Here is an 18,565-nt window from a genome sequence, read left to right on the forward strand (position 1 = left end):
TCAATCTGTCTGTTACTCAAATTACTCCCCATGTATATGTCACGGCACCATGTAAATATAATTTTCAATAAAAATGTACTGAAATCAAAAAAGAAATGTCATTTTCATTTTCTTTTTTGTCTGGAACTTAGGAGTGCCGCCGGGTTACTATGTTAACTAGAAATAAGCCATGGTCTGGTGGGCACTGTAATAAAAGTAATATCAGTATGGCTCCCGGTTTTATGGTATTTATTTTTATGCCATTTCGGTCTGTATTTATCCATATTTATATTTTGCTAATTTTATCTGTATTTATCCATATTTATTTTGCATTTTGTGGAAAAATTAAGCTGAAATTTGTATATTCCACATTTATTTAACCAATAAATATTCACTCATGTCTGCCAGGTTTCAGTGCAGTGAACATCCGCAGAACATAAATCAGTGCACTTATATGAAGATATGCAAATTTCGGTATCAACCGTGCGCATATCTACTGCTGTTAAAGCCTCTTTACTAAAAATCCTTTCTATATCGATCCACATATCTATTCGCCTGACAGTCATGACAGACATTATTTAAATTACTCAAAAAGCAACCTAATTACCGTTTTTATCCATATTTAAAAATAAATGCAGACAACAAAATGAATGTTTTCTGTCTGTATTTATCTGTACAAATCAGTAAAAACGGAAAACAGGGAGCCTTACTTATGAGTAAGCGAGGGCTGTGCAGTTTATTCATGACAATGACATCTGCGAGCAACAACTTTATCAATGGATAATGAAAACACATTTGTGGTTGAAGAGGTCAGAGGAAGTAGGCTTCATTCAGTCCTTTGCAACTCTGAATGTCGGTAAAAACATGGCATTCCAGAGTGCGCAACTCTGGATGATGTGCTAACACCACACCTGGTAAATACAGCACCATTCGCTATTACCACATCAAACTCCCACAATATTATTAGTGAGCCCCATAAGTGTTCTAAATAGGGGACTCCAAATATCTCTGGGCCCAGAGCCTCAAAAAACCTTAAAATGACACTGTATAATCACAAGGATGTTCTTTGTGAATCCAATGGTAAGTTAAGTTTCTTTAAAATCACTGAAACAGCAATCCCAAACATTCTGGCCATTTAAACTAGCCAATAACACTTTCTCTCCACTGAAATCTTTTAAATAGGGTGCCTTGTTAGAATTAGCTATGAGAAATATTTTCTTAACAATTTAGGGAACTTGTGTTATGCGCGGGGCCTGGAATAATGGGATTATTTGCTGTAATATTAGCTTGATTTATTTTTATGATACACACATGCATCCTGGATGCTGTGTCGTTCTGCAGGTGGTGCCCCATGGAGTAGACTAGAGTTTATTGAAAGGTATGTACTGAAATTATACAAAATACAAAACATTACAAAATCTTATAAGTTATAAAATAAATCAAACATTTCACATAATCGGATTTTTAAAAAAGCAGCTCATTACAACAATTACCTTTAAATTCTTGTCCTTTGAAATGAATACATAAATCAAAGGTGATCAAGCCCATACAATAGACTTTGCCCTTTAGGTATCATTCCACATCAATGCCAATCACCCCCAACAAATTGGCATTTTTCAATGTTATTACTGTGAGCTTGATTTCAATATTGCCACTGACTATCCTTCAACGTTTTCATATGCATTTGCTGTTCGATGAATGTGGGACTGTTAGAGGAGTTCCAGTGAATAGTTATAATTGACTGGGAGATTAGTATGAGGATGAAAACTAAAATGCTATCTTATAAAATAAGACACATTTCTTGATCTAGAAGTCTTAAATATACTGTCTTCAGGGACGGATAAAGTGTTTACCCTATTTTGTTACTAATAAAGTCAGATATTGATTGTCAGAATTTTTAAGTTCTACACAATCTCAAAACATGTTTCCAATTGCCAAGTTGATTACCTATGCAATGGGGAAGAAAGACGCTGCACTCTTGAATATCGAATATAAGAATATCATGGCACACTAATATTGTAGACAAAATATCAAGGGAAACAATATCGAAAGTTAAGTGCATATAGGGAAGTATAGTTTTACTACTGACTCTATATCTATGTACTTTGAAGATACACAGGTCATCAAGGTACATGTATTTGGAGCTAGGTATGGAAAATCTATACATACTTACCGTTCAATATTTTGCCTCTTGGTATTTCGTCTATGCTGGTTAAATAAAGCTGGCTTCTGTTGAAGAACATAATTTGATGACAATTGCCTGCTCAATGTAGAATACATGAGTCTACTAATTTCACGCCACTCTTCAACTTGATACTTAACATCCGTCTGATTCTCCAATTTGCTTCTTACTCTACTGACTCATTATGAAATCTTATACCAAACCCCCAATTTGATATCATATCTCAGTGGAGAAAATAACTTTCTTATCTCTGTAGTTGTTCGCACAGTGTCATCTCCTAATGGAGAATTAAATGTATGGCATAACTGCATGAGGGCAAAGTGAAACCTGGCGGCATCACTCCTTTCAAATACCTGAAAACTATCAACATTTTTATTAGGAGCACCAATGTAGAAATATTCCACTTTTATTACACCTACTTTATTGCATCGTTTAATAAACAGTAAGGTTAAAGAAGGGATATTTATTTATGATCTTTTACAAAAGTGAAAAAAACGTTTCAGCTTGGCTAGATGGGATGTCAAATGTGTAAAAAAGCAACATCCATTATTTATTAGGAGTATATCTCTCACGTCAAGCTGTTTTTGGCGTTCTAGGAAACCTTATGGAATTCAGTAGATCTGATATTTTTAAAGCTTGTCACATCTTTCAAAAGAATACTATTATCAAATAGAATCAATTGAGAATTTTCTCGTGTCACAAAGGTGGCAAGATAGTGCAGACAAAAAGGGGAGGGCTAGTCTCCCGTCTTCATGTGATAGCTTCCGAAAATTAATATTGCTGGGGAGTTAAACTACACAAATTAAACTGGAAAAAATAGAAATAGAATGCATGTGACATGTTATTACCATGACAAAAAGAAAGAGAAGTAGTACCCCCATTTTGATTAGTGATATCCACACAACAATTTAAGGAGGAAATGCATTCCATCTTTGAAAAAGTTATTTCACTTCACTAATCAAAGATATATAATTAATATTGAATAAAGCATCCAAATAGCGCATATAATTGTGCATTTCAAATAATACTATGTGTTTGTTGCAGCAGTGAAAGCACTGGAGAAGACTTCCAGCCTGGATCCGAATTACCTGCTCAAGCAGAAGTTATTCCTGCAGGATGGAGTCCAGCACCAACCCTGAGATGGAGGAGCAGATGAAGAACATTTTGTGGTTTTTCCGCACAGAAGATCGTACGTTGGTTTACATTAAAATCTCTGTTGGCCTGTGTAGTAAGGTGTAGCCACAATGTTGATAAACTATACTTAGCACAGCTGTATAGGAACAGAGCCCGCTGAGCTGTTAAATAACAACAATGCAGATAGAACCAAATCAGGATATAGTTAAAAGTATCCTGTATGTATTAGTTGTAGACAACTTGGAAACCTAGTAGAAGTCGCGGGACAATTAGTTTAGCTTATTTATACTGACTACACAAACATACCATTGAAAGACAGGTGCAGAGTACTTGTGTCACTTGTAATCAGCACCATATAGCATAAGTAGAACCATCAAATAACAGTAGAAAGAGCAGAAATGGAATAAAAGATCAAGAACAGATTATGGGTGAACATAAGAAACTACTTGCAAGTCTGGAGGCTGCTACTCCGGTTTGATAACTATATTATTGCAACTCCTCAGCTGCTTGCTTATTCACTGATGGTGAGCCTTTTCAGTTTGTATAAAAACTCCTTTGCAGATGAGATTTAAAGAGCACCTCCATTATCGCAAACCTAAAGCATGCATGGCATTTCTCACTGATGGCCATCTGACCGCTACTTATTCAAAAGATCGGAACTCATGACTTTCATCCCTTTCATAATTAGGAGAAGACACTAAGGGCCTTTATAAGTTGTTGTGTAAAGAACAGTGGTCCCAAGAACATAGATATCACAATCAATGTACAAATATATCAAATGATCAATGAATTCAAATGTATATTAAAAACAATGTGACAGCACAGTGGGTGTGTGGTGAGGAACATGCTTGTGTTCTCGTACAAGTGATACACATGTGTGACAATGAGTGATCAAGAGTGTATAGCAAGTAAGATGTATAAGACACCAGTTACATTAGTTTTTGTACGTTTTCTTATGTTGGAAGACAACACCTGTGGGGTTGAAATGATGTGAGGAAATATACAACACTCTAACATCAGAAAAAACGTTTGATAGAAATGAAACATAACAACATAGTTAACTTGGCAGAGAGCATTTTAAAAGAAAGGGAAATATTTTCTGGCCAAGAAATGAACATTTTTAAAACCACTTTTATATCACTGACTGTACTTTGGAAGTGGTGGATTACAAAATCTTACTCACTTTAACAGATGACAAACAAGAGGAAGTTCTCCCACAGGTTTAGCATTGATATGGGGATGATTCGCCAAAATTATCACTAAATGTTGACTGTACATTAGGTCTTTCCTCAACTAGCTTTTGAGGCAAAAAAGTTTACTATGATGATGACATCTGCTGAAAAGGGATTTATAGACTCCAGCTTGACAAAATGGGCCAGGCTGAGTTATAAGCTTTGGTAGTGCGTGGAGCACAGGATTTCCTGATATATTCTGCAGCTTCCTTTGAAATGCCTGAATTAGGTTGGCAAGACCTGCTACTTTTCAAGTCGAGAGAGTGATAGTGTTGTTGTAGGAGTAGGCTGTGAAAGTGTCCCTCTGGGACTAAGAGGAGATTGGGAAAGGAAGGTAACAACATGGGGTAGACGACTGGGAGTTTTAGGAGCGGGAGATACCATACTTGTGATTGCCAAAAAAAACTACTATGACCAAAACCGCTTTCTGCCGTCTTACCTGTGCCTGCACTCTGCTGATCATGAGAAAAGGAGGTAATTATTAATTTATTCCCTGAGACCAGCTATCTGTTGCTAAGGCTAACAGGTCTGGACGCCAACTGAAAAACTGAGGAAGATGACAATTGAATTTGGACGGAAAAAGGTCTATTCAGAAAGGCCCCCATTTGCAACGGAGTGTGTTGAAAACAGAGGGATGGAGTCTCCAGTCGCTGAAATGATTTAGATACTGTGAATGCTAATTGCCTACTGTGTTGAGACTCCCCGAAAGGTGTTCTGTTTGAACCGATAACTTGTGAAGAATGCAGAATTCCAAGAAACTTTGTGCCAAAACCATGAGGGGTTTGGATTTTGTACCTCTGAGATGATTGATGTATTTTGCAGCTGTGAGATTATCCATCAGAAGAAGAATGGAGCATTTGACACTTTGTTTGGTAAAACTCTGGGCTGCTAAAGGGCCTGCAAGTATCTCTAAACAATTTATATGGAGACTTGACTCCGAAAGAGACCATGTACCCCCAGTCGAGATCAGACCACACCACGCCCCCCAACCTGTCAGACTTGCATTGGATTCTAATACAAGATCCGGGGACAAAGCAAAGATAGTTTGACATCTAAATGGTCTATCCACCATTGAAGTTCCATCCAGGATTAGTGATCTGGATCTATGATGCCGAAATAAGCGAGCCCGTTGTGAAGATGACACATTTTTAATCTCTCGAAAGCCCAATAATGAAGGGGACCCGGGAAAGTGGCATGAATCAATGAGTAAAGAAGACCGAAAATCCTTGCACGGGACCTGAGAGATATGGAAGATATCTGTAGAGTGTGAGCAATTTCTGACTTTACCGCTTTGAATTTGGATTGGGGTAAATGAAGAGTTGCATTCACTGAATTTATCAGAAATTCCATCTGTTTGGCAGGGGTTAAAAATCGATTTCTCTTTGTTTATGAGGCCACCTAGATCTAGTAGGGGAGAACAGGTAATGTGAATCTGAGAACAAAGGGGCTGAATATTTTGACACATTAAAAGAATATCGTCCAAATAGATTATTAATCTGATACCTTGAGACCTGAGATGGCAATTACTGGATTAATGAGCTTTGTAAAGCACCACGGTGAGGAAGATAGACCGAAAGTGAGAGAGGAAAACTGATACGTTTTCCTTGCCACTGAAATTATAGATATTTCCTATACCTGTAATGAATGGGAATTGTTAGAAATGCATCTTGCAAATCCAAAACGCACCATCCAATCATTTTGTAGTAGCGCGTCTCTGAGATGTTGAATAATTTCCATTTTGAAATGTCGCTAAACGACAAATCGATTTATGACAGGTCTCATCTTTTTGTTTTTCTTTTGATCCAAGAAAAGTGTGCTTAGGACGCCAGTAGGATGGGGACGAGTTTCTTGGATTGCTTGTTTGTGTAGAAGAAAAAGAAGATTAGACCATGGCAGACATTTTGATTGAAAACGTTAGAGGAGAAGGAAAATTAGTCTTTAACATAATTTCATAAAGGTCTATAGAATAAGCTTGAACTGAGTCCACCACCCAAGGATCTGAGGTGATCACCAGTGGCTTAGGAAACATTTTAAACAACCCCCTATAATATGAAGGCCTGAATGAAGACTTACCTGGTGGGTTTGCGCCTTTGCAACTTCTTGGACTGTGACCGCAGAAACCTCTGCCTCTTTGTGGGTAGAATTGAGGTCTTGGTAGTTGTAGTTGTAGGAGCCTCTGAAACTTTGATTTCTGAAGTTGTGGCCGGTAAAGCGGCACCTGCCTCTACCATCCCTGGCAAAAACCTGTTGTCCAAAAACCTTTTTGAGAGATTGCTGGGCTTTGTCCAAAGAAGCAAGTGTAGTGAAGTATTTACTTACTTCCTTGATAGAGGAGTCACCAAACTATGAGCATTCCACTTTATTGCCGGGATCCATTGTTGTTAGATCCGCTAGTTTAGGATCTAACTTTAAGAGTTAACTGTTGTGGAGGAAAGCACTCACAATACACCAACAGAGTGTATTTCCACATATGCTTTATTGTAGACACAACCTGGCCTCAGTCCTTACCAAGGTGTCAGCAGCAACTGACCCCAACCATGGCTTCCATTTTACTGAGTAATGCAGTTGTGGCAGTTAGAAATCCATTGTCGCTCTTGAGGAGGTTTGCTGCCGTTCCTTCCTCATTCGCTCACTTATCTGCTATTCCACAGAAGGCACACCAGTTAACTGCTACGTGTTTGCGGCTACCCCACGTCATCTCTCACGTTGCTCCCTGAATGTCTAAGGCACACCATGGCCTACATAGGGTTCCACAGAGGCCTGGACACATCTCTTGGCTCCCGTCGCTCTCTTGGCAGCCCAAGCTCCCTTTCTGGATTACTCCCCCTCCGCTCCTTTTTACCTCTGCTCCTAGTGGGGACATGTTACTCCGCTACCTGACTATGCAACTGTAGCCCCTGTGTCTTCTCTAACCTGCTTTTTCTGAACACTGAGACCTGAGCAACATGGCTAATGCCCGGTGGAGCTGCTAGATAGCTATTGAGGAGATTGGCCCTGGTTTACCCCCCGACCGTCACCTACCCAGCCGGACATTGGGCACAGTTTTGTCTTTTTCTCCCTGCTCTTGCTCCTTCCTCCCCTCCCTCTTACGAATTCTCACAACTCTGCTTTGGTTTACTGTACCCTACTATGCTCCTGTAACTTGTAACTTAACGATCCTGTGGTACAGTGCTACGAATCTGTGAACCTACCTCTGACTGTGGAGTCCTAACTTTTTGGCCGATGCCCGGTGGAGATACTTGACAGCTATAGAGGAGATGGGCTGTGGACTACCCCTTTGGCCGTCACCTACCCAGCCGGATATTGGGCAGACCTTACGTCGTCTCTCCATCGTACTCTCCCTCTTACCCCTTTACTCTACCCACTTTCTCCTTTACGCTCCATTTATTCCTCTTTGCTCTCTAACTTTTTTCTCATTGAGACCTAGCCGCTTGACTGATGCCCGGTGGAGCTACCTGTTAGCTATAGAGGAGATGGGCTGTGGACTTCCCCCTCGGCCATCACCCACCCAGCCGGACTTTGGGAAGACTCTCCTTCATCTCTCCATCCATTCTATCTCCATCCTTTCTCCCTCCTATACCTTTACCCCACCACCTTACCCTTCTAAGGTTCATTTACCTCGTCTTCTGACGCTCTTGAAATGTTTTCTTGGAACTGATGTAACTTGTAACAGATGTAATTTTGTAATTTTGTGGATCCTTATGTAAAGCGCTCTGATACCTCCGGTTCTAGCCAGCGCTATGTAAAACATAAATAAATAAATTGTAATTCCCTCCACCTTACAAACCAAGGCAGAACCATACAAACAGAACATTTGCAAATATAAGAATGTAACTACATCATAACATACCCCCTTCCCTCCCCGAAGAAGAAAACAAAATAGGAAAAGAAACACAAAAAGGAAACTTAATTAAGAAAGTACAATAAATGCCCCACATATGTATAAAGAACTATCGGAGGTGCCTGACCCCAGACCACTTATCTGGCAAAGTCATCAAGGTAAGCAAGTGTCCTACGAATCCTAGAACTGCTCTTCAAAAGAAGAACCACCATAGTGATTCAATCCACCACCCCTTATTTCCACATCCTTCATAAACATCCCTGCTGAACATCCAGCATCCCTCACCCTTATACATTCTCCTCCTCTTTGATACAATGCAATGCTCCTAAAATTCCACTTCTCACCGTTGTCCAATGTGACAACATATTTTCCCACATCAGCAATGTGGAAAGGACCTTTACATTTAGAATGATCCCTCTCAATTATTATGGATCTCAGTGCTAAACTTTCCATTCCTGCTTCCCACACCACAAGATTTACTTCTCCTACCTTCGCCGTTCTCAACCCATTCTTTCTACCAAGTAGGAACTAACGTGGCACCTGTCAGAGGGCCACACATAACCTGGAAGGGAATTTTCTGTGTGGTACTGTGAATGGTTGTGCAGTATGCCAACACCATGCTGGCTACCATTTCCTCAATGTCACAATGATTCGCAGTGGCAAGTTGAATGGTACCTTTTAACCAATTGGTTCTAGAAGCCTAGCCACTAATCTAACTAGCCTGGCGGATCCTTTGCCTGCCCACCACCCACCTTCCCCCCAACAACAATATTTTCATCAGAAGTTTGTGATGTGTGTGTATGATAAAACAAGCACCCTACAAATAAACACGAAAGTACTCAGCATCTCATGCAGCTGCTAACGTCTCCTGTTCTATTACAGAATAATTTATTTCAGCCGTCGTGAGAGTGCGTGAAGCAAAAGCAACAGTTCTTTCCTTTTTCCTATGCACCTGAGAAAAAGACACCCCATCCTGGTGGCATTGCATCCACAGTTAGAACAGACTTCAATCTGTTATCATACAGATCTAATAGTCCAGTATTGCAAATTTTAGCTTTGATATAATCAAAACAGACTCTCTGTTCCTTGCCCCACACAAACTTCTACCCTTTTCGTAGCAGTCTCCTCAAACTCTCCAATTTATCCGCAAACCTGTCAAAAGATTTTGCATAATATTCAAAGAGTCCAAGAAAAAATCGTAATTGATCCTTCTCTGTAGGAGCAGGTGCCCTTCTAAAAGCATCCATAAAAGAGTGTTACGGTCTAACAGCACAACTGGATATGGAATACCCAAGGTATTCTATCTACTCTGTCAAAACTATACATTTATCTTTTTTCAAAGGCAGCCCAAATTCCTCCTGTTTCTTTAGAACCCTCATCAAAGTGACATTATGCTGCTCTATGGTTTCACCCATGACCAAAATGTCATGTTGGAAGTAGATGACGTCCCTTACTCCCGCCAACTCTTTCGTCATCACACGTTGGAGCACGCTAGCAGCTGAGGCTAGGCCGAATGGCATATGAGTAAATTGGTACGTCCCTTCAGTAGTGACAAATGTTGTGAGTCTCTTAGACTCCTCTTGCAATCTGATTTGATGGTAAGCACTCCTCAAATCTAATTTTGAGAAGAAATTACCATCCTTCACCAACACCAACATTTCACTGATATTTGGGAGTGGAAATACAGTACCTCAAATGACCAACAGATTTTTGGGTGATAACCACTGGAGAGACTCATTGCAAACACGCCATAGGTTCAATCACATGTCACTGTCACTGAGCAACTCCTTAGCACCTTCACTCTCAGAGGTACTCTCCGAAGTTTATGTTGCATAGGTACAGCATTTTCTTTTAACATTTTGTGCTCATATCCTTTCAAACAACCTAGGGATTTCCCAAACATCTTCTCTGCTCCATTCAGTACATCACCCAACTGCACAACCGTCATTTTGTTTGCTGCTGTGGGATTGATCATTATGTTGACGTCGAATTGATGCATCCTACCCGAAATTGGTGGACCATCCTCCAATACATACACCTTGCCTGTCGTGCATATCGTTCCAAATAGGATATCCTCCACCATGTACCCCAAGATGTCAATGGGCACCCCTTGGTACCCCGCGTAATTGATATCCTTTGCCAACAATATTAAATCATCCCACACAGTGTTGAACAACTTCTTTGGAACAATGGTCTACATAGATCGCGAATCCACCATAAGTTCCACTTCCTTTCCATACTCTGTGAACTTGGCCAAGGGTCTCCCTGACCCCCTCTTGTCATCCACACGTGTGCGCTTTTCTGTCTCCATCACCTTCACACACAACCAATACTCTTTCTCCATACACATTGTTTTTTGCCTCCTCCACCACATTAGACTTGCCTCCTTTTCTCCATGCATTGTTGTCCTTACACATTCGTGCATAATGTCCTCTGCGCCCACATTTCCTGCCTTCCTTATTGATTGCAAAACACCTGTTAGAATCTGCAGCATGATAACCACTACCACACTTAGAATATTTCTTGCTTCTACCCTTAACCTTAGGCACTGATGTTCCCTTCCCAACTCTTCTCTTTACCGCACATACAACATCTTCCCCATCATCCTGACTGCCTTTATTAACCACAGAAATGTCACCCCTCTTTTTTTTCTGTTGAGTTTCTTCATGCATCTTTGAGACTTCTCATTGACCTTTGCCATATTTATTGCCTTCTTAAGAGATGGACCCTTCGTTGCCCACAGCCTCTCCTGAATCTTCTTGTCCCTGCACTGTACGAGGAGTTGGTCACAAATTAACTCAACAGTCATTGTACCGAATCTACATTTAATTGAGAGCTCCCTTAATCTCGCTACATATTCATCAATAGATTCATGCTCCACCTGAGGATGTGTGTAAAATGTATACCACCCCATGACTAGATTGAGCTCTTTTGCAAATGTGTTCTCTAGACGTTTAATAGCTTCTTTATACACACTGGTAATGGGTTGACCATTAGGTCCCATAGCCACAGGCAAATACTTTAAAGATTCTTTGCCCCTCATTACAGAATCCACTAAAAAGCAATGCTTTTTTCCTTGCAGCTGAAAAATCCTGACCATCCAGTGCTATTATGTAGTTTTCCATCATCTCTACTCAATCCTCTAAAGGTATTGTTGGAGCCCTTGGTTGAGTATAAAAATGGTGGGGAAATTATGTTGTTAGCCATATTCCAATGACAATATCAAACTGCAGACCAAGATGCAAGAAAGATTCCTCCTTACGTCTTTCAAAATAAGAAACAATAAGAGAAAGAAACTGAGAAGCTTTTACCCTTGACCAATCCATGAAGTACTCCCCTTACCTGCACAATGGAGAAACTGTGCACACTACTGTGGTGTTGCCAAATCCACTGTTACCTGGGGAAATCTTTCACCCCCTCACCGCTGCTGCTTGTTCACCACAAGGAAATCTTTTGCTGCTCGTTCACCGTCAATTTCACCCACATCGAAATGACTTCCTACAATGCAGCGTTCCAGCTTCTGCTGAGACGCGGTGGCGCTGATACGTGAATGTGAGGCACAACCTGAAGTTCACTAGCCTTGCATTGCCCTCACACCATGCATAATTCATTGCATTCTAGCTTCCTCTGTGATGTGGTTGCTCCAGTGTGTTGGCGTTCCAGGTGACGTGACTGCTCAATGTGTGTCACTGTTCATGATGTAACATGTGCACCAGAGTAAGTTGAGCAGGAATCCGAAGCTCCGGCTTTCGAAATGTCAACAAAACAGTTGCGCTCATGCGACAACCGTAAGAGGCACAGTAAGAAGTTAAATAAAAAACACAGTACCTTGAACCTTAAGCTTATCGAAACCTCCCAAGCGTCCGAATACAGTAGCCAGGTTTTGCCTAATTCTGCCTAAAGCTGCTGCTTGAGTAAAAATCTACTTGAGCGGCTGAAAGGAAGCAGCACCCACTTGCGCTGTGCATGGTGCCATTCGCGATGATTGCACAGTGCGGACAAGCACCTGACACTGAAAATCACAGCAAGCAGCATTTATCTAACACATGCCGCTGCTCGCGGAACTTTGCGTAGGGCAGCAGAGTTTTTTTTGCACTTTGCAGAGTTCCGCCAAGCGGAACTCCACCCAGGCTTAAAGGATACAAGACAAAAGAGGAGAGAAGAAGTCTCCTCCCAAAAGGAGGAGACACGCTGTAGAAATGAGTGAATTTCAGGTAGTTGGGAGGGGTTAAAAGGCAAGGCTGCACCCCCAAGGCGTGCATGAAAGCGCTGATGTCAGAAGGACCAACTGGAGCAGAAACACACTTTTAGACACACACTGGCAAGAACACATCTCAAGCGTGTGTAATGCCAGAAATACCAGAGGGAAATGAAGGCTCAACCATGCTGGACTGTAGACCGTTGTACTGTGCCACAAGTGAACAATGGCGGGCGTGACCAACAGCAAATGGTAGATGAGGGAAACCACTAGTGCACTTTGCGCGTAATGCAAGGAGTAATTGGAAAAACAAAGCACGAGGCAAGCGTTTTCAACAATACAGCACAAACCTGTAACTTTGAAATAAATATTTGACCATGTATAAGGTAGAATAATAACTACCTTGACTGCAAGCAGCATTAGAGGGGTTCTATGGTTCTGATTTGTTACACTTAGTACTACTGTTGGTCTCCTGTTGGCTTACTGGTCTTAAGCCAGATGGGATTTGTAGTCTTTCAGCATTTTTGACAGTTGCTGTATTGATTAAAGCAATATTAGAGAAGCATAATAGGAGCCTCCGGTCGTCCCATAAAATGTTTCAACCCTGTTACATAGTTTTATCCTCCACTTCGATATACAGTGGCACAGACATTAAGATTTTAACAGTGCCTAATTTGTAACAGAAAGCTCACATGTCTATAGCCACTGTTATTAAATGTTGGAGCGCGGAATAACAAGTCTGCATTGTCTTGAATTCACCTCAGGCTTCTTTATTCCACTAACAGACAGTGCCTGCCCCATTATCTCTCTCTTGCCGGATCCTTTGTGACAGGTTTTCCATCTTTCTCTTCCTACTCATTTCCCATTTGTGTCTTTTCCTCTCTCCGTCAATATCTGATGAAGAACAAAAAGTGATGGCCCCCAAAAATCAGTGCTGATGTCCCCCCACCCCCACACCGGTAACCACTAGCTCAAATTAACACTGGATTTCGGAAAAGTGCATAGTACATCAAGGGTACGGTTGTTAACTTTCTTAATTGATGTTAGCCTTTCCTTTACCTACTGTCAAAATACATCTCATCACTTTAAATCAAAATATCAGAGCATATCCACCTTCATATTTTTATGATTACATTATTGTGGCGCTTAATATAGTGGAGTTGTTTAGTTGATTTTTATACAGACTGGCCCAGTTATGTGTTTTAACTGTAACTTTAAGTGTTCTTAAAACGTAGGTTTTACATTCTTTTCAAAAATTTCATGATTATTCCATGAAGATTATACATTTAGTAAGAAGCATGATTAGTTTGTAATATCTCAAAGTGCCTGTAAGTGGCATTGGTGTGTTAGCCTCTGTTGTGCATCTATAGTGTCTGTTTAATAGCCTCAGTCTCCACCAATATGATTCAGCCCCCCCGCGCCCCATTTCAGTGTAGTTGAATACAAGCCCCTCATCAGTTTCAAATATAATAATCCACTCTATTGTCACTTCTGGGATTTTTATTCAACAAAAGAAACAGGCTGTTTTTTTTAGAAGTGTAATTGTGGGTAGAATTAAGCATAGATTATCCGCTCATCATATTCATACATATCTGTCCCAACGCTAGATATTGTGGATTACTGCTGACATATTGTTTATCTTCAGCATCCTACAACATTGCAGCCTGTCATTTTTATTGAACTTTCCAGTGACAAGGACTCGGTCAAAAGCTGCCTTTGAGAGCTCATGGGCTCACTGTGGGCTTTCTGGCACATCCAGCTTGTACCCCCCCCCCCCCTATGACATCCAGGTAACTACCGGAAATTGATCCACAATCCCACATCTTCATATGGTCAAACTACAAACAAATTTCATTCCAAGATTTTTGGGTCAACTGTAATAGAATGAAACCTGAACTTGCCATAAAACGATCCTCACCTCTCTATAAATATTCTTTAATTTCTCCCATGATGAATTCAAAGCACAATCCTATGTTCCTTTCTTGAGACCTAAAAGTCGAGTCTCCCATTTTAGAATGAACTGGACTTGTTGAAATGTACTTGCAAAACTGAGAGTAGTAGATGGACTACCAGTTCGACCACATTAATAACGGTTTCTTATTCTGTCCATACTAATATATAGTACAATGAAAGCATTAACTTGGTCCCCGGTACAGAACCTTGCCCAAACACTTCATGTCTCCATGGGCTGATAATAATAGCACAATTAGAATTCCTAGGAACTTCTATTTCTTTCATCCTCACGCAAAGTGAAGAACATCTAGATCTCTAAATAGATTGAGATTAGGAGGGGAGTACCTTTAAAACCCATTTTTGTTATCAAATCTGCCTCATTCCCGTAACTGCTTATTATGAAGTGTTTGCCTTCTCAAACAGTTATCTCCCTGAAATTAATTACCCACCTCACAGATATTGCTCACAGTTCAAAGTGCACCTAACTAGATCAGGACTATAGCTCCCTTCGTAACTAATGCTTGTATCTCTAGATTTTCCATCCTACTTTCCTCCACACAGAATGCTATACCCTTCAAAACTCTCTTCGTTGGCTCTTGTACTAACTTTAAGCAATGACTCACAAAGATTGATAACCTTTTCAATATATAATAACTAGCTTGTTTGCTTCTTGGACTTATAGGGAAGATGGTGATCATTACAGATAAAAACAGATCCACAATTAAAAGGTAAACATCTAATGTGCAGTAAGAATGCCCAATACCACAACTCGAAGATGGGTTTCTGTAGAGTATAGAGCAAGGTATGTGCACATATAACTGGAGTAAAGGCAATATATTTATATAAGTGCAATTCTCAAATGCGCTTTGGTATTTTTATAGTAGCCCGGATAACAGCAGTCTAATGGTCAAAGTAAATTAGTATCTCGTTTAAAAAATCTTTTTCTGTCACACAGTGTGTCAGGAATCTAAACCGTGTAACACTCTGTGGGACTGTGTGAATTGGTAGGTATGATATATTGTATAACTTTGGACTTAGTAGCCATTAACCATTCCTTTATTGACTTTTTACTTCTGTGAGTATCAATTAAGTAAGTGCAATCCCTTTGATCTGACATTAAACCAGGAAATTACCTCACTGGTTTGTGACTTTAAAATATGCAGTCAGTTCTGTTTTGAATTGCACTTGAAGATTAGTTTAAGATATTCCAAAGAATTATTTCGAATAAAAGTTCGTTCTAAATAACTTTTCAGGCCTTTATGCATATTGGTAATATTCGTGCATTTTGTGGACATTTCCTTGCTTGTTTTCTCAAGATAGATTCAAAAGTCTACCCTTCAAATAAGACTGCAGCATCATTCTACCACATATGTTATTTGGGGCAATGCAGCAGTTTTCGAACAAAACTGTCATGCAAATCAACAATTGGGTGCAACATTCAAAAGGTTTATTTTTACACCCTCAACAACGCGGAGGAAATACTGCACCAATGATTATCAACGTGGGAATTTTCAAAATGAGCCTGTGTTTAGTGAGCATTGGTCCATGATATCACAAGTTATAGTGAAATGCACAACTGTGTTCCCAGTGAGAAGTTCAGCTACTTTTTTATAGGGAATATTAAAAATATAAAACTGAAGGGGCCACTGGAATAGGGCTTTTGGAGAGGACTAGATTATGTAGCAAGGATGAATACATTATGTTGCAAGAAAAAGCAAATGATGTTTCTGCAGCTATATTACTTTATTATTTGTCCCTTTTCCACATATTAACACTATCTGAGAAAGGTTTAACCTCATTAGTATCCGTTTTATGCCTAAATACTGCAAGCAGCAACTAAAAGGTGACGAATTAAAGCTTTGCAAAGGGTATTCCACTAAGCAGCAACATGTGTAGTAGGACGTTTAGTAAATTTTGATCCGTTTGAACTAGAAACTATTTTTGTTAAACTCTGCAAATTGTGAAGTTGATGGATTATGTGGCTAGTGCGGAATATCGAGAAGCCTACAGATGCTGCGGCTGCACATGTGTGTGATTCTAGTGGGTCTGATAATAGTTAATGTGTTATCATGGTATAGTGTCAACTGGTATGTTCCCTGGATGGATCTGGTTTCAGCCACTGTGAAGAGGTTATGCTTTGTTGAGGCAATGCAGGGGTGCATATGCCTGGTGTGAGCTAGGTGAGTGTTTTGCTGATTCACACTGGGCACATTCTTACGGTTTTGTCATGTTGCAAGATGGGGTTGGACCTGGAAACTAGTCAAGTGCTGGTGTTATAAATTCACAAACAAATCATTAATGTGCAAAAACGTTCTTTGGGTCTCTGCTAAAATATTGTGTGACTGTGTCACTAATTCCGACGGAGGGCAGCACTGCTCAGTCAAAGGCCAGGTAGGACCCGTTCACTAGTGGCCACCTCCCCCAGAGGCAGAAATAAATAGATAAATCCAACACTATGACATGAAGACACCTTATGAAGAGGTTGAAGTGGTATAGGACTGGTTGGAGGGGGTTGGGGCTAGCCTTGTGGCTGTCTAGAACTTCTAGCTCGACCCTTGGGTTGCCATAGATTGACTGGTTCATAGGGGCATGGCTGGGTGTGGTCAAAGTTGCCCCAAGCTGGGGTGGTACTTTCAGAAGTTCTTTAAAGAACAGTACAACAGCATTATTCTGGCCATCTAAGCCCGCCCCCGCGGATTTAAATATAAATCTGATGTATAATGATATTCAATCATAAAGATTAGAGCAAATAAATCATATGTAATCTGGAACTTAGTTGCGGATGAAAAGTAAATAAAGTGCCACCCACTATGAATCACAACAACCTGTGTCCGGCTTCATCCTTAATTGTCTGATGGCGAGTGGAAGGAACCAGATCAACTTTATTACTTGAAATAATGGTGGCACTTTCAAATGACTTGGTTATGGACTCACAGTTAGGTGTCTTGTTCCTTGAAACTCTGTATTGCATTGCATGATCATGATCATGATGATAATACATTCCTATTTATTCCCACTAACCGTGTAATGTTCTTCTCTCTCCAGCCTCTGCTTGGAATTATTCCATCCTTGGACTGTCAATTGTGGCATTGTTGATCGGCGTCATGATTCTTGCCAGGAACATAGTAACCAACAGGTGAGACCCTCTTTTTGTGTGATTGCAGAGTAGCAGACCTGTGGTGCGGCTAACTTTACACATACCGTGTAATTGATGCACCAGCCAAAGGAAGATACAAGGACAGTAGACATCAAAGGCAAAATAGATGTGTGGCCAGAACTTTTGTTTCATTACATTAAAGTAAACGTGCTGGTTCCAAGGGCCAAGCCACAGTAATTCAGAGTCTTCACACAGACCACAGTTGTCTAAGAGGAGTAACGGCAAGTTGCCCTTATTTGCAACACACAGTACAGAACTAAACTACTCGAGTATGAGGTGCATGGACGAGGGGCTTCCAGGGAGCAGAGCACAGTCCTGGCATAAGAGAGTTCCTGAAGACTAGGTAGAGCAGCCCTTGGAGCCAGAGTGGGTCAAAGATGGGACGTTTTTTGTCAGAAGTGATGTTGGCATCTGTGTGGTTCGAGGCCACAGAGGGGGTTTTCAGAAGAAGGGTTACAAAGTATTCCCGAAGGAAAGCACTATGAACTAGGCACTCCAGAATCTGTCCTTGAAAGTGAAAATTTCTTCTACCACCTCAGTTTTTTTATCACCGTGACAAAGAGGTGAAAAGGACATAGGCTTCTGGCTGAGACATGATCCTATACACAAAGCTAGAAGGGTGTTCCTACAGTGGCCGTATCATTCAGTAATGTGTGTACATCTCTAAATAATCAACAAAATAGTGACAGAAGGAGATAAAGTGCAAACGAAGTTCATTCAAAAAATATATATTTATTTACTTATTCTTTTTTATTTTTATATGAATATAAATACATATGAATTTAATTCTTGATCAACGAATCTTCTTTCTTTTAAGTTCATAGGTAATACATGAATTATTTGAAAAAATTCATAAAGAACACAAGAACGATTCTAAAATCAATAACAA

The 18,565-nt window shown here is 40.3% G+C and overlaps 1 protein-coding gene across 2 annotated transcripts in view; it reads left to right on the top strand.

The window, feature by feature from the left end:
* Positions 1 to 18,565, top strand: part of SLC51B (SLC51 subunit beta) — a 56,643-nt gene that overhangs the window by 2,847 nt on the left and 35,231 nt on the right. Inside the window, exons 2-3 of one of the 2 annotated variants that reach the window (XM_086958037.1) lie at positions 3,206 to 3,350; positions 17,565 to 17,655. In XM_086958037.1, the coding sequence (XP_086814163.1) occupies positions 3,278 to 3,350; positions 17,565 to 17,655 (164 nt within the window). In that variant the 5' untranslated portion in view covers positions 3,206 to 3,277. The remainder of the gene's footprint in view (positions 1 to 3,205; positions 3,351 to 17,564; positions 17,656 to 18,565) is intronic. The other variant, XM_086958038.1, reaches the window with a different exon arrangement.

This window comes from Lissotriton vulgaris, chromosome 2_1 (assembly GCF_964263255.1).
Source record: "Lissotriton vulgaris chromosome 2_1, aLisVul1.2, whole genome shotgun sequence".
NCBI classification, from domain to species: domain Eukaryota; kingdom Metazoa; phylum Chordata; class Amphibia; order Caudata; family Salamandridae; genus Lissotriton; species Lissotriton vulgaris.